Raw genomic sequence first — 16,081 nt, forward strand, 5'->3', positions numbered from 1 at the left:
AGGCTCTTTTTTATCTGTACAGCCAAAGATTTCTCTTTGATATGCTATATAATGCTAGAATTCTCAGGTTAGAGGAAAGACAGTAATTCACAATTCCCATCTCTAGTCCAGCAATTGGTTAGGGAAATTGCAGTTCCAAAGATCTGGAGGGCAACAGGTTATCTAACCCTTACTTGAGAGGATTGAGGCTGTTTTGAACAGTTCTCAAAAATTGCCCCCTCTGGAACGGATGGGGAATGGATGGGGAATGGAACAGAATAAGTGAAGGACTTTGCATGCAGTAAAATGTGTCCCCCACTCATTCCACACTGGTTCTTGGCCCCTTCCGTTCCATACTTGTCACTGTCTGGAGCCCATGGTGCGATAAAGTTTTATGTCTTTAGCTTGTGTGTTTAAGTTGTCCGTTGATGTATAGTGACCCCATGAATTTCATAGGGTTTTTAAGGCAATGAATACTCAGAGATTATTTTGCCAGTTCTTTCCTCTGAAGTACAGCTACAGCACCTAGCATTTATTAGTGGTCTCCCATCCAAGAACTAACCAAGACTGACTCTGCTGAGCTTCCAAGATCAGATGGGATCTGGTGCCTTTAGAGTATCTGAGCAGGAGTGAATAAATTTCCAAGTTCCATTTTCCCCCATGTGTTTTTATTTTAAAAGATCTCTGGTTATTTCCATAACATTTATAAGCTTATCAGATGTCATTTCCAGCCCAATATGGAATGGGATGGAATGGGTGTTATCACATGGATTTTGCTGTTCATGCCACCGGGAGCCCCAAGGCAATTCCCCATCCATGGTATGGCCGCCAATTTTGAAGAATGGAAATCTTCCGTTCTTCAAAATTGGTGGCCATAGTATGGCTGGGGAACAACTTGGGGATTCCTGGCAGCATCAGCAGCAAAATCCATGTAATAACACCTGTTCTCCCTGTTCCATCCCATTCCATCCCAATCTCAGCCCATTCCCCGAATTGGGGAAATGACATCTGATAACCTTATTAGTAAGAAATTTTCAAATAATGGCAATTCATATTGAGAAATAAATCAAACCAGATTCTCTTCTGCTCCTGCTGTGTAGTATATATATGTTCATGCCTGTAGGATGACATGTTCATACATACCAATCAGCATTTTATTTTATTTTTAAAAAGTTTAATCAAAATCAATATATTTAGGAAGCAATTTTATTACTCACCTTGTGTCATAAATTGCATACAGTTTTTTGTTCTCCTCGACAGCATTCCTAAAAAATAACAAAAGAAAAATATTCTTAGTCCATGTTTCCATGTCTCTTTTTTATTTTGTTGCTTCACCTCCATGCTTTTTGAGGTTTTTACACTACTTTCCTACTACTTATTTCCTTTCAAGAGCCCTGAGCCTAAATCTAATTGTTAGCCTCAATTAGAGTAGTTTCATTAAATTAATTGGATTTATATATATGTTTTATTATTCAGTTGATTCAGTGAGCCTACTCTAGATGGGACAGCCACTCAATTTAAGCCTAGGATTCACTGACTGAGGGCCTTTCCTTTAAAGCATGACTTTGCAACAGAAAATAAAATGCTTTTAAAGACATTAATCTAATCCAACTGTTTGATCAAAGCTTGGAATGTTAGATTTGAAAATTAAGCTGTTAAAACTAGCTGTTAGAAGTAATGTGTTGCTGGGAGGATGGTTAATTTGTTGTCATCAGCACCAATAATTGAAATAATTTAATTTATTGAAATGATGCTAATTCATCAGACAAAATGCTGCTTTTTGTAAGGAACTATAGAGTTTACAGAGAATGGCATGGAGACTGATACTACTGATCCTAAGGGCATATTTTGTTCTGGCACCTTTGAAAGTGCTCTTTTGGAGAAGTGTAAAATAATACCTTCCTTCAGTTTGTAATATTTTCACCAAAGGACTACAACCCTCCCCCCATAAATTTGGGCTTTGATTGGCTGGAAAGGCTGTCCTAAAGAATGGGATCCCTCTCTTACCATCTGCCCAGTCATGCTTTCTAACTGATTTGCATCTCGCTTCTCATTTTACCATCCGCCATCCATGTATGCCCTGTTCACTTATCCTTCAAACAACTTTTTGTTAAAGGTTAATAAGGGGTGATGTTAAAAATTAGTAAGGAATGAGCTGTTTGTTTCATCTAGAGGACACTGAGCCCCTGCAAGCACACCAAAAAGTGAATCAAGAGTGGGGAATTCTTCATCAGAAATGTTTTGACTGCTTCTGAGCATATGCAGAACATTTCCCCGTAAAACTGGTCCACTGAATCTTCTTTGTCTTTCAACTCCCAATTACGAAGCATGATATACAAAATATCTACACAATTTGCAATGAGCAATTAAGGATCCCAAATTCAGCCCACAGCATTCCCAGTTTGAAAACTGGGTATTGAACAACCCTGTTGTCCTCTGCAAGCATCGTACTTTGGTATTGGTTAGTTTAAATCTCTTAACCTTTCACTGCTTATTTATTTATTTATTTAGTGCACACCTTTCCTGTCTTTCTCCCAAAATTATGATATTTGCCCTCATTCATTTAGTTGTCTGTGTTTCCCAAGTCACATGAGAAGTCTTACCAGACCCTTCAATGTTTTTGATCCATTGAACTGGGGCTGGGATGAGATTGGAAGAAACTTAGAAAGAAGGGAATGGGGTTGAGGACTGAGGAAAATCTTCCACTTAATTATCTGTTTCACCATCATTGTGTGAGCACTAAACACACTAAAGGAGTTAATTTCAGTTCACTCAAATTATAGTAGTCAAATCAGAAAATATTGTTAAGTGATACAATAAAATTTAAAAAAGAAAAGAAAAAACAAGCGGAAGCATTTGCAACCTTGGCTCCCACTCTTCACCCAGAAAGAGTTTAACAATGGCTGCTACCACGCTGGAGAATTAATGCAGTTTGACACTGTTCTAACTGCTATGGCCCCATCCTATGGAATCCTGGGATTTGTAGTTTGTTGTGGCACTAGAGCTCTCTGACAGAGAAGTCTAAATATCTCACATAACTACCAATCTTAGAATTCCAGAGCATTTGGGCCATGGCAGTAAAAGCAATGTCAAACTTCTGCAGTGTACATGCAGCCTCAGCCCATATAAGCCAAAAGGTGTTTTTGTGTATGTGTAGGATGGTGGGTAGAAGGGGTTAACCAACCTTCAGCTCTAAAGGCCATGGCTGCCTGAGTGTTACCTGTGTTCCAACAAGTAAACAAAGCACATCTCTTCCCATTTCACTCAGGCTAGGCCTCACCAATTGTTTTTTTTTCCCCTAAAATTCACAAAGCACATACAAAGGAGGGTGACTAAAATGGTGAAGGGTCTGGAAACCATGAGGAATGACTTAAGGAGCTGGGAATGTTTACTCTGGATAAGAGAAGATTAAGTGGTGATATGATAGCCATGTTTAAATACTTCAAGGGATGTCACATTGAGGAGGGAGCAAGCTTGTTTTCTGCTGCTCCAGAGACTAGAACACAGAACCATGGATGCAAGTTACAGGAAAAAGAGATTCCACCTCAACATTAGGAGGAACTTTCTGACAGTAAAGACTGTTCAACAGTAGAACAAACTCCCTCGGAGAGTGGTGGAATCTCCTTCCTTGGAGGTCTTTAAACAGAGGCTGGATGGCTATCTGTCAGGGATGTTTGACTGTGAGTTCCTGTATGGCACGGGAGTTGGACTGGGTGGCCCTTGTGGTCTCTTCCAACTCTATGATTCTATGTATTTTTCCAGTTCATCAAGGAGAAGTCCTGGAGCCCCCCGTTCTACTGAACCTGACAGAGACAGACCCCCCTACACACACAAATTGCCTAGCAAATTATAATGACCAAAAATAATGAATTGGTTAAAGTGTAGAATTAGCCTCAATGTTAACCAAGAAATCAACAGAGTTCATCAAGTTAAATGATAATTTAACAAATTAATTAACAGGTTTCCAAGCTCCATGTTTGATTGACCAATTTGGTTCAAGAGGGACTGATGAACCAGTTTGGATCTGGAACATTTATATCACTGAGTTCTTTGTGGATTCAAATTACGTAGGAGAAAATTACTGACATTTGTTCCATTAAGTAGACTGCTTTTATTTGTTTCTCTTCTGCTATTTTTGTTATTGCAGTTTAAGATCATTATATGATAGCAGTAAGCTGCAGAGAAGCTGCATTTGGAACTTACTGTGCCCCTACTTAGCTGGTTTTGTGGACATAACTTTGTGTTTTTTTATTTTTTGTGGACATATCTTTGTGTATTTTATACTATTTCTTAATTTTCTTTTTCTTTTTAAATTATACTATTTCTATGATTGTGGCCTAAGGATCATTTAAACATTTAGCTAACAATACAGGGTATTAAAAGAATGATGCAAAAGTAAAGCTGTTTGAACATTGCAAAACATTTTTTAAAACACACACACATATTGTTTCCTATGTAGAGATGCCATAACCCGGCGGCCCCCATGACAATCACACTTTTGGGGGGCCCCTCCCGGTCCTGGCCCGGTTTGGGGGCCCCCCATGTCTTGTTCCCGGTTCGGGGTCCGCTCCTCCTGAGGCCATAGCCGCTGCCGCTAATGCGGCTGGCTGTGGCGCCAACCCACCTCCTCCTCCTCCTCTTCTTAGTGGGCTGGGCAGTGCCAACCCACCTCCTCCTCCGGCTCCGCCTTCCTCCTCCTCCTCGGCGGCAGAAGCGCCACCACCACCGCGTTAGGGCTTGTCCACCCGCGCACGCGCGCAGGGCTCCAAAACAGGAGCTCGTCCCTTGCTTTGGCCAGCCAGCCATTGGCCAGCTGGCCAAAGAGGACGGGCTCCTCGGCGCGCGCCGCCCAGGCCTCAGCAGGGGCCAGCAGCAGTGCGCGCGCCTGCCCTGCTTCCCTCTGTGTGTGTGCGCGCGCCTGCCCTGCTTTCCTCCGCGCGCGTGCGCGCACCAGCCAGCCTAAGGAGGAGGAGGAGGGGGGGAGGAGGAGGAGGAAGCAGCCAGAGGAAGGGTGCCTGAAGGCCAGGGCAGAATTGGGCCAGAGGAGGAGGAGGAGGAGGAGGAGGAGGAGGAGGAAAGCCATTAGCTCTGCCTTGGTTTTGGGGGGTTTTTAAATTATTTTTAAAAATATAAAATACTTATTTTATTTTATTTCATTAATTTTTATTATTGCTTGTTTTTATTTTATTTTATTAATTTTTATTATTGCTTGTTTTTATTTTATTTCATTAATTTTTATTATTGCCTGTTTTTATTTTATTTCATTAATTTTTATTATTGCTTGTTTTTATTTTATTTCATTAATTTTATTATTGCTTGTTTTATTTTATTTCATTAATTTTTATTATTGCTTGTTTTTATTTTATTTCATTAATTTTTATTTCATTAATTTTATTATTGCTTGTTTTTATTTTATTTCATTAATTTTTATTATTGCTTGTTTTATTTTATTACATTAATTTTTATTATGAAATATATACACCCCTGCCTTGTTTTTTATTTTTTCCCATTATTTTTTATTATTAAATATATGCAAGTGCATTTTCTGTGTATTTATGGCGCTTTGAATGCTAACAAGTCTGCCTTTCTGGGACAATTATAGTGATGATGGTGATGGTGATGGTGATATTGATATCAACAAGCCTCTGAGGCACGGCCAATGTAAGTTGCTGTGATTTTTACAAACTCATGCGCAGTGAAGAAAAACCACAGTCCCTTGCCCAAGTACACACTTCTGAGAAGTACAGTTGAACCCGTGGGCAAGTACATTTCTGCCATCTGTCTAGGAATAATGTCAAAATGTCCTCCATTTTGATCATGCCTAAAAAACATGCATTTATATTAACATTTTTAAAAAACCCTCAATTTTTTGTGTGTCCTCCATTTTTTAAAAATGTGTCCTACATTTGAAAAGAGGGAGTCATCAGGCAGACCCAGCAACATCTTGGACTGCCTGAAGGAAGAGGCCCCTCCCTCCTAAACTGACATCTTGGCCTCAGAGGGAGTCATCAGGCAGACCCAGCAACATCAGGGACTGCCTGAAGGAAGAGGCCCCTCCCTCCTCAACTGTCATCTCGGCCTCAGAGGGAGCGATCAGGCAGACCAGCAACATCTTGGACTGCCTGAAGGAAGAGGCCCCTCCCTCCTCAACTGTCATCTCGGCCTCAGAGGGAGTCATCAGGCAGACCAGCAACATCTTGGACTGCCTGAAGGATGAGACTTCTCCCTCCTTTAACTGTATTTTGTATTTTTTACGATTTTACTGTACACCGCTATGATCATCGCGGGATAGCGGTCTATAAATAAAACATATTATTATTATTATTATTAAAATGTTGCCCTACATTTGTCCTACATTTGTCCCGGTTTGGAGCTCCTGACTTATGGCAACCCTATTCCTATGATTTGTTCATAGGAGGACTGCCACTGCCTTCCCGTGAGGCTGAGAGCATGTGACTTTGTGCAAGTCACATGCTCTCAGACTCAGGGGAAGGCAATGGCAAACCTCCTCTGAACAAATCTTGCAAGAACATTCCATAGCTGTAGGATCGCCATAAGTCAGAGACAACTTGAAGGCACATCACACACACACACATACATGAAACTCATGCCTCAGACTGAGCTACCTCACAAGGTGTTCCCCCTGATGATCCACCTAAGTTTGCCCTGTGACATCACAAGGCTCCACCTGTCTGATATCACAGGGGCTCATCCCATGACATCATAAGGATCTTTCTCACAATCTTGGCTTAGGCCCTGATATCTCAGTGAACTGGATACTGCTGACCTGGTAACTTTATTCCTCCCTCCCTATTTTGCCACCACCATTGTTGCCTCCTTGCTTACCTTTCTGCCCTAGGCTCCCTTCTGGTGGGGCAGGGACTGACTGTACAAGGTAGCAGCAGTGTGTATGTGCTTGGAAGTATACTTGCAAGGAGTCTAGAGAGGAGAGGGAATATGGTGGCACTAATGTGAAGAAGACACAGGTCACAAGGGAGGGCTCCTTGCTCTCCCAAGTATTAACCCATCCCACCCCCAGTAAACTCACTTTATCTGGCCATCTCTGTAGTATTAAAAGCAGTTTAACTGTTTAACGTGTAAAGTTTGTGTCTCTTATCAGGTCTTGGCCAGAGTGAAGGTGACTCACTTCCACTTCTCCAAAAAGAACACTTAATATTTCAGTCTATCTTCCTAAAAAGAATATAGAAAGCACTAGTAGTGCCAACAGCAAACAGGATTGTATAAACAGAATAATGTATTCCAAACATACATGACATATAGAATGCTATAAGCAAAACAAAGGACAGAGAATGTAACTGTTCCAGTGTTAAATTCCCACCCCCCTCAACCTGATCAGTAACCGAATTCCCCTGAAGTCAAAATCATTCTGTTCTGCACAGTGGGAAAATCCTTTTCAGCGTGAATCTCTCTCCAACAAAACAGTAATAAAGCACAGAAAAGCAGAACTGTAGGCACCATGATTACCATTAAAAAATTATTCACACACGTATTACACTAGTTCATAACAAGCATGCACTTATTATGAGGCAATATTATTAAGCAGGGAATAACTGTGGGCAGGAAGGCATGTTGTTGCTGATGGTAAATCAAATGGAGAACATATGGTTTGGCTGTTGCTTCTATCAGCGGTGCTTTGATGCCGAGAAAACCAGTGTTTTATGATTCTGTCTATGACTCATGATACAGATTCAGCTTTAGCGAAGTAAAATGAACACACACCTCCATACATGACAGAGGGAATTGCACTGTATTTAACCAGTACTATGTTGAACCTCTACTGAACATCCAGGAGATTGGGAACTGCATCAAAATAGGCTTTCAGACTGCCATCCAGGAAATACATGATGTACTTTTGCCATATTAGCTATGAGCCTAGTCCAGGGGTAGGCAATCTTTTTGAGCCGGGGGCCGGGTTGCTGTCCCTCACACAACTGGGGGGGGCCGAAGCCAAAAAATAAATAATTAAATAATTTTTTTAAAAAAATTAAATGTATAAATAAACCAGGTCAAATGTAGGACAAAATTTTCAAATGGAAGACACTTTTCTTAAAAAAATGGAGGACACGGGGAAACATTTGCTGATTTTTTAAAAAATGTTAATATAAATGCATGTTTCTGAGGCTTCTATAAACAATTGTCCCCCAAAGGCCCTGGCGGCAATTGGTGGCAGGACCGGGCTGGGGCCGGTCCCAAGGCCTCGCCGGGCTGCATCCGGCCCGCGGGCCGCAGGTTGCCTACCCCTGGCCTAGTCCTTAGACAAACCATTACTGCCAATGCAGATCTTTTAACAGCATGTGATTGAGGGAAAGTGCATAATAATAGCAGGATTGACTTAAAGAAGATGACTGACCTGATATTAGTTCAGTGCTGTCAGCTTAGCTTTCCATTATGAAGAAAACAATGTTTCGCCTCCCTTAGTGATCTGATTTTGGGGGCGAGGGGGATGGCACGTATAACCATGTATGAACTGTTCTAATCACTTGAGTATATTACTTACATGTTATTTATTTATATCTCTTCTTCCCTGCAAGGAGCTCGAAGTGGTATACATATTCCTCCTCCCATTTTTCCCTCACAAAAGCCCTGTGAGGTAGATTAAATTAACAAAGAGTGACTCGACCAAAGTCATCCATAAAGTTCATAGCCAAGTAAGTATATTAACAATGCCCCCCCCACCAGTCCTAATCCAGTGATCTAACCACTATATCACAATGAGTCACAGCCCAGAAAGAAAAGTTTATACTTGTACAGTCTGGCTGCCAATGAGATGTCAGCCTTTGTGTTCTTGGTGAGTGGGTCGGGACATCTTTATGTCCCACAAACTCTTCACAGTAAGAGAAACAGTACTGTACACAGATGTCCCCAAACTAACAATTATTTGTGATAGCCTCCTGCAACACATAGTTCCAACCAAACTTTTTATTTATTTTTTTAAAAATAGCATCCATCTTTAAAGAAATTTCAGTTTAATAACCCTGGTATGTGCTCATCATGGTCTCCGAGGAAGTGACAAAATCCCCAACTACAATTGGCTCTCCATATCCATGGGCTCTGCATGCATGGATTCAAATATCTATGGCTTGAAAATACCCCCCCCCCCCAAAAAAAAAAATCCTTTAAAGAAAACTTTGATTTTGCCAATTTTACATAAAGGACACCATTTTACTGTGCCATTCTATTTAATGGAACTTGAGGATCCAAGGAGTTTGTTATTCACAGAGGACCCTGGAACCAAACCCTAGTGGATACCAAGGACCCACTATACTCCTATTAGCTTCAACTGCAAGTGTTCCTATCTGTTCTTCCCATAAAGCTTGCTCTGCCTGAGGCCTCCTGGGCTTACATCTTAAAGAGGTAGTACACAACAGGCCCAGCAATCTGTACTGGGGAGCTCAATAGTGGGTGGACTGCTGTGCCTTTTTAAAACCATTCTTCCCCTTGTATCTTCCAAGTGTACTTTGCAAGGGCCTTGACAGCAGAACAAATAAATTCTTAGGAAGGGTGGGCAATTGTTGCCGACTTGTGGAACTGTAGCCACTTGTAATACTTCCACTCTTATGGTTCATAAGAGTGACCCATTACATGCTAAAACTGGCAACCAGTGCATTCCAAACCTGTAGCAGGTACTGTAACCCAAACTACTTCCATATTTTAGTGGCAAGCGGCTGTCTTAAATCCCCCCACCCACAAAAAAAAAAAAAAAAAAAAAACCACACCAAAATACAAAACTGAATGCAATTTGAAATGGATTGTGTTTCTTAACATCATGTCTGTTAAGATCTCTTCAGTTGCATTTGTTCATATGTTTTGCTTCTGAATAGCTGGGTTCCAGTGTCTCCTTAAACAAGTCTCAACATTTCCAGAATGCCCCTTTGTGTTAGCAAAGGACAGCTGGATCAACACTGAAAGAGCTCATGCCCCCTCATTTTTGGATTTCTTCTCAATTTTTAGAGATTAAGGACATGCCAGCACAGTTGGTTGTTCACTAACTTGAAGTTCATTTAATTAAAGCAGGGAGGGAAGAGGAAAAATGCATTTCTGGTTGAGTTCAGAAAATGTGACACCACCGACTAATCATCAGGCAAGAGGAAACACAATCCTGGCTTTCTGGATATGTGCCAAGAGAATGCAGGAAGGAAGAGAAAATAACGCTAGCACTAAAGATCCCAAGGAAAGTGAAATGGTGCAGAATATTCTATAAGAATTGAGTGAAAGTGGTAAAAAGAGGCTGAAATAAATGCAATAAAAGAAAATTGGCTGTATTTTCATGTGGCACGATATTTGTTGAATAGATTATCATGGCTTCTCTATTTCTAAAATGCTTAACAATATATTGATGCATCCAGTGAGATTCCTAAAAAGATCACTCTCTTTAGCAAATCAAATATTTCTGCAGTGTAATTTCATTGGCATTTGCTGGTAAGAATTATGGAGTAATTGGAACATTACTAATGATCTGAATGTGAATAACAGTGAAACATTGTTCAAGAGGCTGGCTTTCTTATTTTATTTTTATTGATATGTGTGTGAGAAAATGGAAAAAAGATGTATCTCTAACAAAAACAACAAAACACTCATATCCAAGCATTATAGCCCTATTAAGCCAACTGGCTTCTGGGAGGCTTGCCAAATGTATGCCTGAGATTAATAGTGCCTTGCAGTGCTAACCTTTAGATTGGACTACCACGATGTGTTTTACGTGGGATGTCTTTGAAGACTGCTCAGAAAGTTCAGATAGTACAAAACACTGCTGCTAAGTTTCTACTTGGCCTGGCTTTATGAAACACATCTCAGTAGTACTTGAAAAGCCCCAACAGGTTTGCCTCTGGGCACAACTCAAAGTGCTGATCACCTGTATGAAGTCCAGCCTGGAGCTGTGCAATCTGAAGGACACCTTCCTATCATATGTGCCTGCTGCATTTATTATAGCCATCACTAAAAGCTTTTTTTTCTTCACAGTGGTAGTAGTTGGTGTCAACAGAATGCAATGCATCCCAGTTGGGTTTTATTTCAGACTTTAAAGGAACCATCTAAGGAGCTGAACCTATGCTAGGAGAGGATTCAAAACCTTGGACAGCTCCTTCACCACAGTCTTGACATGGAAGCTCCTGGCTTCTACTACATTCTGTATGCTACCACCCCAACAGTTCAGACTGGTGATGAAAGGCAGGGCTTTATCAATCATATTGACATGTATTTGGAATGCTTTTCAGCACATTTGCTCTAACGCCAACATTACTTTGAAACCAGGTGAAGAAATTTTCCCATCCAAGGATGTTCATGACTAGCTAATTTGCTTCCAGTGCCTTCTGCGATATCTAATTATCATCTGCTCCTTTGGAGAACTTACTATTTAAAGTTTGTTATTTTTTAAAAAAATATATTTCTTTTTGCAGCTTCTAACTGCACTAAGGAACAACTTGTACATTTATCAAATAAATAGACAACCCATTTTTGCAGACATGGTCAAGAAGATTTCTTTAAAAGAAGATTCTTTCTTCAAAATCCTCCTTTTGAAGGATCAGCACAGGCTTTTTTTTAAATCAAAGCAAGGACAAAATTCACTTAGCCCTACTACTCCAATGTAGAGCTTGGCTTGCAAATTGTCTGCAGGACAGCACTTTAGCAATAGCACTTTACATTTCTCTACTGTCTCATAGTGAACTAAGCCAACTGCTCCCAACAAACTGGGTACTCATTTTACTGACCTACAAAGGATGGAAGTCTGAGTCAACTTGGAGCCCTGCAGAATTCACAACATTGTAGCTGCAATACCACTATTTAACCACTGTTCCACTAGGGCTCCTTTTGAAATAAAATAAAATAAATAAACAAATAAAAATAAAAATAAAAATAAAAATAAAAATAAATAAATAAATAAATAAATAAATAAATAACATTTCCAAATTCTGTTGAGATCAGTGGAATGAATCAGATGACTAAATAAAGCTGAAACCATCCTGTCTCTTCTAGTAGCTCAGTATTCTTGTACAGTATCTTACAGTCAGTCAAGTGTGGCTTCAGTCTAATATAGGCTTGAATTCAATTTGTTGTTGTTAACTGCTGTCAAGTTGACTTTGACTTATGGTGACCCAATGAATGAAAGACTTCTAAGTCACCCTATCATCAATAATCCTGCTCAGGTCTTGCATACTCAGGGTTGTCAATTCCTTGATTGAGTCTATCCATCTGGAATGTATTTTTCTTTTCATATTACCTTTTACCTTATCAGTCATTATTCTCTTTTCTAGGAAGTTCTGTCTTCTCATAATATGGCCAAATTGAGCCAGCCTCAGTTTAATCATCTTGGCTTCTAGGAAGATTTCAGCCTTCATTTTCTCTAGCACCTATTTATTTGTCTTTGCAGCAGTCACGTTATCCACAGAACTCTTCTCCAGCACCACATTTCAAAAGAGGTAATTTTCTCCCTGTCTGCTTTTTTCACTGTTCAATTTTCACAACCATACACAAAAATGGAAAATACAATAGAATGGACAATCCCAACTTTAGTATTCAATTATCTATTTAAGACTTCAGGATCTTGTCTAGTTTCTTAGAACTGCTCTTCCAAGTCCAGGACTTCTTTGGATTTCTTGATTACAGTCTCTGTTCTAATTAATGATTTAGCCAAACTGAACTATTTCAATATCTTCATAATCTACTTTGAAGTTATATAAATCATCTGTGGTCATTTCCCCCCTTCATATTCAGCTGTAAACCTGCCTTTTCACTTTCTTCTTTCACTTTTTCAGTAATCATTCCAAGTCTTTGCTATTTTCTGCTACTGGTATGGTTTCATCTACATATCTTAAATTGTTGATATTCCTTTTTCCACTTTTCATGCCTCCTTCCTCCAAGTCTAATCCTGCTTTATATATGATATGTTCAGCATACAAGTTCAACAGACAGGGTAATAAAATGCAGCCCGCATTCTGTCCTAACAGCAGCCTCTTGTCCCAAGTACAGATTACAAATCAGGACTATAAAATATCGTGGCATACCCATTTCTTTAAGAGTAATCCAGACTTTTCCATAATTTATACCATCAAAGGGTTTGCTATAATCTATAAAGCATAGGCTGATTTCTTAAAAAAATCCTTTGGTGCACTCCATTATCCAACATATATTTGCAATATGATTCCCCTGGTACCTCTTCCTTTCCTGAACTCAGCTTGGACATCTGGAATTTCTTGTTCAATGTATGGTAAAAATCTTTCTATTGTAGAATTATGTGCTTCATTTTGCTTGTATTGGAGATTAATGCAGTGATCCTATGGTTTCTAAAATTTACTATTATTATTTATTTATGGTATTTATACCCCGCCCTTCAGCCCTAAAGGCTCTCAGAGAGGCTTACAATTACTATTATTTTTAATTAGACGGTTCTCTGCCCTCAGGCTTACAATCTAAAAAGACACAACACAATTATTATTATTATTATTATTATTATTATTATTGCACTGTAGATTTGCATAGCGCTGTACATAAAGCAATAAATATAAAAGAGTGAACCTGCCTATGGCATACAATCTAAGAAATAATAGGATAATACATATAAAATACATAGCAATGCAGGAAATGGTTCAGTAAAACAGGCAACAAAAAGAACATCAAATAGTAAGTGACAATCATGCAATGCCTGGGAATGCACAAAAGGAGAAGGGTGGGGAAGGGGATCAGTTCCAGCAATTCTTTGAGGCCTGGACCAAGGCAGATGGACTGGAGGGAGGGTTCGTCTTCTTAATCTAGGCCAGGCCCAATGGAGCTGGGCCTGCATCTCTCCCTCCATGACCAGATGGCACCGGATGAACTGGTGTCCAAAATCCCTGGGGACTAGGATGTATTGAGAGTTTCCAATCTATGGGCCCTTGTTTTGTTTTCTATATTTGTTGACAAATTTTGGTTAGAATGAGAGCAGATTCTGTCTCTGTGGACTGAAGCCGCTCTATTGGTATGCCATCTGTTCATGATAATAATAATAATAATAATAATAATAATTATTATTATTATTATTATTATTATTATTATTATTTATATACCGCCCTGTGGCAAACCAATCGGGGCGGTTGACAACAATAAAATATAAAATATAACAATTAAAAACACTTTATCCCTTCCCCCCTTAAGACAAATGATGATTTGTTTCTCTCAAGTACTCTGAGTGCAGCATCCACTTCACTTTCTAAAATTGGAGGTCTATCTTCATATGGTTCTTCCTCAAATGAATCTGTCATTCTTTAATTTTTTTCTATATAGTTCTTCCATGTATTGTTTCCATCTTTTCTTAATTTCACCTTGGTCAAGAAATGTGTTCCCCTGGTGACTGTAGATCATTCACACTGTTGGTTTAAATTTCCTTTTGATTTCACAGATCTTGTGCATTTGGTCTCATCTTCTTCCCTTTTTGTTGTGACCTTCTATTTCTCTGCATTGATTATTATAGTAATTCTCCTTGTCCCTGTGCTCAAGTTACTGAACAGTTACATTAAGAGTTCTGACTCTGTTTCTGTCACCTTTATTTTGCTTCCCATCTGTCCTTAACTGCTTGAGGAGCTTCATCTGTGATCCATTGAGGTTTCTCTTTCTTTTTGGCTACAGACAGTGTCTTTTTGCATTCTTCCCTGACAATGTTCCTAGCTTCAGTCCAAAGCCCATTTAAGCCCAGTGAAATCAATCTTATCTCACTTATATTCAAATTGGAGATACTTGACATTTGCACCAAATAAATCTCAGTGCATACTCATTGCTGCTGGTATCTAACAGGATCAACAGCAGGTATATGATTACAGTCTTTCAAGCAAACACTTCAGTTCTTTCACAACAGACAGAAACTGATTAGTTTCAAAGCCTAGAGACCTATGAAGGGGAATGATCCCTTGTGATAGCCAAAGCAAAATATTCAACCTGCATATAAAATGTTCAGGATATTTAAAAACACACTAGAATTGATTGCATTATCAGTAGAAAATGGTGAAATGAAAATGAGGCAGTTTTGCTTTAATACGGAATTACAGGTTTCCCTCTTTAAGGCGTCTTTAAAGTGTTGGGGGGGAGAATGATTCTGAAATGTTTATTTATGAGATGCATATAGTTCTGGTAACAATCTAAAGAAGGTTTTTTCTTTTCTTTTCTTTTCTTTTCTTGTTTATTTTCTGAAGGAGAAGAAGATTAGGAGGAGGCAGCACTTATTTGATAATAAGAAAACATCCAGTATGGTTTTAAATAATTCTGATGCCTAACATACATGTGAGTATAATATTATAAATTTAATGGATGTTTTTATTGTACCCTCCCACATCTTCTAATTCCATAAATACAGCAGGAAACACAGTCTGACACACTATCACATAATCAGCAGCATGACATATTTGAGAGCAAACTTGTAAGTTAAAAAATAATTCCCATTTCCCGTGAAACAAAAGGTTTCAACACCTTTCACTGTAAGGATGAAACTGCAAAGGAGTATATCAGAACAGTCGAATCTCTTCCTTTGGATGGATGGTGATTCATACCATGTGAAAAAAGAAGGCTGTGAATGTGTGTTGTAACAGACAGTGCGTGTTGATAGCTGTGCCACATATCTTAAAAATGGGCTTACAGGGAGATTTATTCCAGCCTAAATACAGATCATTTTTCTGGTTCAAATATTTAGTTCAATCTACTGATCTCTGTCTGGAAATATGACAGAGAGGAGGGAAAACAGAACCTGGAAAAGTTATTTTTCCGGTCCATGCTGACTGAGAAATTCTGGGAAATGTAGTGCAATAAAGTAACATTTCCAAACTCTGGGGTAAACATTCCTTCAGAAATACCTTGATGATGGTGGTGGTTATTATTGCTCTGTGCATATGATTTTGTGTTCATGTGTTTGCAAGGGTTTGGTATAAATGTGCTACTTTTTAATGTTTGGACAAGGGCCAATACAAAGACAAACAACAAACAAGTTCATTGAATAGCCAAGGGCCGTTTCAAAATACTCAAAACATAGTAATACAAGCAATGGTGGCGCAGTGGTTAAATGCCTGTACTGCAGCCATTCACTCAAAACCACAAGGTTGTGAGTTCAAGTACCCAGACTGTT

At 39.3% G+C, this 16,081-nt stretch overlaps 1 protein-coding gene across 1 annotated transcript in view; it reads right to left on the minus strand.

Moving 5' to 3' along the window:
* LOC149319334 (gamma-aminobutyric acid receptor subunit beta-3) overlaps positions 1-16,081 on the minus strand; it is a 290,532-nt gene that overhangs the window by 140,970 nt on the left and 133,481 nt on the right. The window contains exon 2 of the mRNA XM_089511497.1: positions 1,197-1,244. Within this exon, the coding sequence (XP_089367623.1) occupies positions 1,197-1,244 (48 nt within the window). The remainder of the gene's footprint in view (positions 1-1,196; positions 1,245-16,081) is intronic.

Source organism: Sceloporus occidentalis, unplaced genomic scaffold (assembly GCF_023333645.1).
Source record: "Sceloporus occidentalis isolate IW3139 unplaced genomic scaffold, rSceOcc1.0.p SCAF_2, whole genome shotgun sequence".
Lineage (NCBI taxonomy): Eukaryota > Metazoa > Chordata > Lepidosauria > Squamata > Phrynosomatidae > Sceloporus > Sceloporus occidentalis.